We start from the raw sequence: 6,293 nt of genomic DNA on the forward strand, positions 1-6,293 counted from the left end.
AGTTAATAGATATAGGAAAAAATCATTAACTTTTTTATTTTCTTATCTTTTTAAATATTTTAATGTTTTAAAATATTTTTAGATTTTTTTTAAAAAGATTAATTTTTATTTAATCGATAAAAATGGTAGTTTAGACATTACATATCTTAAAAATTAGCTTCAAGATATCTAAAAGATATTTTTAAAAACATAAATATACTATTTTAATATTATAAAGAACACAATATATTAAAATCATGTTTCGCTATAATACATAGTATTAAAATAATTTTATTCACTTTTTTTCTTTTTGAGTCGTAAGATATAATGAAATGGTGATTATTATTTTTATTAATTAAATTTGAGAAGAGGGTTTGGCCTTCGACGTGTTTTCTAATACGAAAAAAAGAGTCATTACATTCAGCACGAGTCAGTAAATCCCGATGCTAGTTATTATCTCTTAATTATTTTTATTTATTTATTTTTTAAATGGCGGCGATTTAGTAGTATAAGATCCATTTTGTTCCAGACGTGAAATAATTAACGAACTAAATTTAGGGCCTGTTTAGGATAGTAGAAGAATATAAGTATAAGCTAAAGCTTTCTAATTAGTATTTAGATAGTGCTTAAAAAATACTTTTATAATTAAGAAGAGTTTTCAAATTTATTTAGATAAAAAAGTTGAAAGCACTTCTCTTATAAAAAGTAATGTAATGAAAGAATATGAATGTGATATTTAATTTGTTCACAAATAAAATATTAAAAATATAAATAAAAAAACTTTTTATAAGCACTTTTTTCATAAGAACTAAGGAGATGATTTTTTTTTTTAAATTGTTTAAAAATTGGCCATCCAAATAGGTTCAAAAACAGCTTTTAAACTAAATAAGTGAAAAACAGTTTTTTTTAAGCCAATCCAAACAGCCCTTAGTCCTATGGGATTTTATTTTTATTTTTATTTTTTTGCTAAATAGTTAAGGATTAGTCCTATGGGATTTAGTACAATAGAAATGGACATTAGATTATTAAACAAGTAATATGTCTCTTTAGTTCTCACTCTATCCCCATATCCTGAGATCCATCCAAATGAGTAGATTTAGGTTGAATTTGTTATGAGGGTTTAAATTAGGGTGATTTTAATTTTAGAACTAGAATCATGATTTATGGTTTGAACTTAGGGTTTAACCATAGTTTTGGAATCAGAATCAGAACCAGAGATTTGAACCATCTAAAATTAAAAGGGGAGATGATTTTATTTTTTGGATAGTTCTGATTTAAAATATCACATCAAGATTCAAAGTTTAAATCAGAATCATCTAAACCAATCACTAATTTTAAAAATTATTTTTTATTTTTTACAAATAAATAAAGATTTGAACTAGAATTATAGTTCTGATTCTAGAACTTTCATACCAAACGCAAATGTTTCATCATACCATGAGCCAGCAACTATTTTCTTCACCTACAAAAATGATCCTTTTCTGTTTTTTCGTTTTTTTTTTGTTTTTTTTGTTTTTTTTTGGGTTGAATAGAAAAGGCAATATAAAACCACTTACAAATATTTTAAGAGTAGACCACTTCACCATTCATTGCTGCTAACTGAACTTTTAGCGTTGCTGTTTTGATATCAGCGTTGACTTTCATTAGTCACTGCATTAGTATACTGACGCTTAAAATAATAAAATATACAATGAAAAGGTTCAATGCAGAAAACAAATATATAGCTGTTGTTTGGAGTTTTGGGCATATAGGTAACATATATACCTTAATCGGTATTTTTATAATATTGAATAACTAATATTTTTAAAATTAAAGCGTCAATAATAAGTATTTTATGTAATTACTTTTTTAGTAAAGAAGGGTACATCAATCATATTCTTTTTTTTTTTTTTCTTTTTTTTCTTTTTTTTTTTAAATTTGAACTGCAAACATAAAACTTATAAAAAGAAATATACAAGAAGGAAGAAATGAAGCTCAAATCTGAGCTGATTTTTCCACAAAATAACAGGAACCAGTTTACAATTAATAACTTAACAAAAAAAAAAAGGCAGTCCCAAGGAGCTTGTAACGGAAAGTCACTAGTTCGTTCAATTTATTCTAAAGTCCACCAGTTTTTGATAATTGTACGTAATATTTACACACAAAATAGTCCTTACTACTTCAAAAAAAAAAAAAAAGGGTCCTTATTACTAGAAAAATGCTTTGATCTTAAATGATCAAATAATCACTGATGTATATGAGGAAAATACATCAAAGAATTCTTCATTATAGGAACAAACAATGAGATGCTTAATTGCGGCGAAAATGAACTGCTTAGCATCCGCTACCAGTTGCTGCGTACTGATTAAGAGCAGAGAACCACGATCTTCTGCCCTCATTGTGAGAAGTGGACCGTCTAAAACCCGATCTTGAACACCTAGCCAAGTGGTTTCGCAAGTTCCTATCGATATTGCAAGGAATTAACGAAGGACTGACGTCTGGAGCTCCCATGCAAAGGCTTGAATTGATTTTCATTGATTGGAACCTTTGACAGCTAAGGGATCGGAAAGAGGATCCCGGAGGGGAGGTTCTCGAGCAACAAAAGTCTGGTTTGCAAAATGGCGTTGTTAGTGAGGTCGACTCTATTGGTGCCTCACCGGAACAAGTGCACAATGTTAGGGACAGACTTGTTCTTGCAATCTCCTTCACCGCTGGTTTTGTGCCCGCAAGCATGGCAAATGAGACTATGCCATTCCGACAAAGAGGGCACGCAATCGAGCCCGGTGGACCATGAGAAAGAGTCGATGTACAATTCGTAGAACAAAGGTACAAGGCACACCGTATGCAGAACTCATGATCACAACCTGCAGCATGAGATGTGTTATTGTTCTTGTGTCGAAAAGAAGTATTCATTTCGAAGGGAATAAATGCATAATAAGAAAACAATTTCATTAATAACAACACACATCTAACTTAGGATCTTTGATTTTCCAAAATTGATTTAATTATGCACATGAAATAAGAAAACAGGGCATTAGTAATTTAAATGGCCCATGCTTACACGTCACTGGCTATTTAAAAAAGAGAGAAAGAGGAAAATAGGCCAAGACTTGAAATGAATTAAAATTAATAGGCCAATAGTTTACATAAGTTAATAAATAGGCCAAATTACTGTTTCTGTCCATAACTTGACAAGTTATTGTCCATAATTCACGGTTTTTGTCCATAACTTGTCTGGCTATGAACCATAACTTGATAAGTTTATCCATAACTTCTCTGGTTATGAACCATAACTTAACAAGTTATGACCTATTAATTTCTATAACTAAAAATTGGCCTATATACTTTCTTAAGCTTTTCATATTGGCCTATTTTCTACTATTTCCGTTTAAAAAAGTCCCTTTTTTTCTCTAGAATATAAAAAGTAATTATAGGTGCTTGAGTGAGGTGGTTTTCTATGTCGTTACTATAAATGTATACTATCAACTTCCACAATTTTGAGGCCTAAAAGATTAAGGTTGGTATATTACGGTATGAATTATAAGAAAATTGTATTTCTCATGTAAAACTACTGGCACAGTAATATTTACCTTCTGCAGCCACTGTGCACCGTCTTTCTAAGCAAACAACACATGGATCGTGGCATCTAGGCAATGAATCAAAATTTCTCCATCCGCATTCTCTGCAAACAGCGACAAAGTAAAAGGAGAGTGTTTAATTTATGAGAGAAAAAATATCTACCACAGACTGTTCGTAAAAGCAATGAACTAGTAATACAACACCAATGATAATGACAAAAAAAAAAGAGTAAAATTTTCGTTAGATAACAACAGGCGATTTCTGAAATGATTGGGCTGAAAAACATTTTTTAACATCACAAAGATAGTATACACAACATAAGCCCTCTCTGTTAAACTTGTCAAGGTTGAAAAAAATCCAGAACAAAAGAAACAGGATATATCTATCTTTGTACATATTTCATAGGTAAGCATTTGGTTCAGTAGGTTTATTGATTCCCATAATTCATAATGAAAAGTAAATAATGCTTATAGTTATGTGACGCTATTGGTTGAACCAGCCCGCTTAAATTTAATCGAAATTATCTTATATTCATTGATAAGAGTAACTCCCCTTAACATGCTTAAGAAAAGTAAAAATTCGTTATAAGATGATTTTATGGGTGATACATCCAACAGGTGCCATTTTTCATGACTTTCCACCTTTTTACATCGTTTTTCTATCTATCCGCTTTTGAGGGATTAAACAGAAAACTGTAACCGTCAAGATTAATAAAATGCTCGGCCAATAGAACGGTTCAACTTCACTCACCTAGCAATTTTGACAATGCTCATAAGAGGAATAGATAGGTAAGGCGAAAGAAAAATATGAGGTCGGCCTTCTGGCGGTGTGCTTAGGATCTCCTCGAGCCAATTTCTATGCCATGAACGAGCAACCATCAAGGGAGTCCATCTTCAAGGAAACAAAAGAGAAATGTGGGTAACTAGATGGCTAGATATAGATCAAGGTGAAATATATACATAATCATTTGATGCTTAACCAAGTAAAACTTCCGGTTTTTAATAAAAGAAATAATTAGCATTAGTTTAGAAAAGGTTTTAATCCATCTTGTTGTTACTAATGGAAATAATAGAAATTTTTAATAATAAAAGAAAGAAACATTTTCTAGCATTTTTAAACTTAAGATTCAGACATATTCAGAGGCAAACATTAGAAACTGATGCATAGACCCTTTACAAACAACATAAATACGGGAACCATAAAACAATGGTGGAACAACACATGACAGCTTCTGTAATTTTCTAGAAAATCAGCTTAGCCGAGTCATTTTGACCTTCTTATTTGCACTTGTAATCTGGTTAGCTGGGGCAAAATATGGCCCTTACATGTATTGTTTTTGTAGAATTGATGAAATTACTCAAAGTAGGCCTAATACTGAGAAAAAACACCAGTATAGCACAAGACTGAAGAAACTACTCAAAACTTGAGGTCAACATGATCAGAACATATGAACAAGCAACAAAGGTTGTGATACCTTTAACTCTGTTAATCTGGAAAGCTTAAGTTGACAGGAAATAAGCCTAACAATATACATCATCAAGCAAGGGAGTGAGAATGAGAACTAAAGACAAGGGAATTCTGAAATCTCAATATTCATTCATCAACCAAATTTGAGTTGGAAATACAATTACTAGTCCTATTTACAGAGACATAAAACATAATAATAATAAGAAAAACTCACCAAATCTTAAGTAATCTTAATGTATAAACAAAATCGTAAGTTCCTTATTATCTATATCTTGTTTTGCATCTGATTTCTTTCAACTAATATAACTTGGACATACCCGTTTGCATTTTCAACAGTCAGACTGGCACCCCTGGCTATCAAAATCTGCACAACAATGTAAAAATACAGAAAAAATGCAAGTGAATTTTTAAAGCGCAAAATTCTGAACAATAGCTATTAAAAAAAGAAGAAGAAGACATACTTGACAAGATTGTGCATTTCCACCACATGCAGCATAATGGAGGGCTGTGCTTCCAGCACCTACAGAGTGAAAACGGGAGTCAACTTTTATGAGAATCGAGATGTAAAGAAAAACTTGTTCCAGATTAGCACAACATCATGAGATAGCGTTTTCATGTCTGTCTCCCTCCCCGGTTATTATTATCATTTTTTGTGAAAGAAAGAGCTAAACATTGGATTTGGAACTTGAGATTTTTAAAGATCTGCAACTCTTGGTTCTGCTATATAAACAGTTTAAATGCAGAAAAGAAAACAAACAGGAAAGAGGAACACATCCACAAAATTCATCCAAAACCGCATGGTTAAGTTAGAACTTCCTTTTCCAAGATTCAAAGAAGCCAGAAAACACCTAATCTCTAGAAAATTCAATGTTGGAATTAAAAAAGCTAGCATCAAGAAACACCAAAAAGATTCGAGGGGAAGAATTTATGTTCAACAAAAATGTATCAAGATCAAAACCAAGAGATCCTAATACTTCTCTACCCATTTATGCTCACTTTATGTATTAAAAGTAATCTAACTGTTCAAACAATTATGGGCAAAAGCATAGCTCCTAGTTAATCATAAGTCATCCACAAGTAAGAAGATAAAGTTACCAATGAGGTCAATCGTAGTTCCATCTTCCACAGTTATCTCAGAAACGGAAGCCCCCAAATCCAGAAGCAACTGTACACTTTCAACATGGCCATTCAACGCAGCCATATGCAGAGCAGTTACTCCTCCATCGGAGGGCCTATTAACTACCTCAACCAAAGCACTGGTGTGCACAAAATGGAACAAGAAATTAAGA

At 31.7% G+C, this 6,293-nt stretch overlaps 1 protein-coding gene across 1 annotated transcript in view; it reads right to left on the minus strand.

Annotated features, from left to right (window-relative positions):
* Window positions 1-2,000: 2,000 nt before the first annotated feature.
* LOC21405812 (probable E3 ubiquitin-protein ligase XBOS32) overlaps window positions 2,001-6,293 on the minus strand; it is a 9,391-nt gene continuing 5,098 nt past the window's right edge. The window contains exons 3-8 of the mRNA XM_010104856.2: window positions 6,100-6,260; window positions 5,466-5,524; window positions 5,322-5,368; window positions 4,288-4,428; window positions 3,549-3,640; window positions 2,001-2,822 (exon numbers count right to left, since the gene is read on the minus strand). Of these exons, the coding sequence (XP_010103158.2) occupies window positions 2,293-2,822; window positions 3,549-3,640; window positions 4,288-4,428; window positions 5,322-5,368; window positions 5,466-5,524; window positions 6,100-6,260 (1,030 nt within the window). The 3' untranslated portion in view covers window positions 2,001-2,292. The remainder of the gene's footprint in view (window positions 2,823-3,548; window positions 3,641-4,287; window positions 4,429-5,321; window positions 5,369-5,465; window positions 5,525-6,099; window positions 6,261-6,293) is intronic.

The sequence above is a fragment of the Morus notabilis genome, unplaced genomic scaffold (assembly GCF_000414095.1).
Source record: "Morus notabilis unplaced genomic scaffold, ASM41409v2 Scaffold277, whole genome shotgun sequence".
NCBI classification, from domain to species: Eukaryota; Viridiplantae; Streptophyta; class Magnoliopsida; order Rosales; family Moraceae; genus Morus; species Morus notabilis.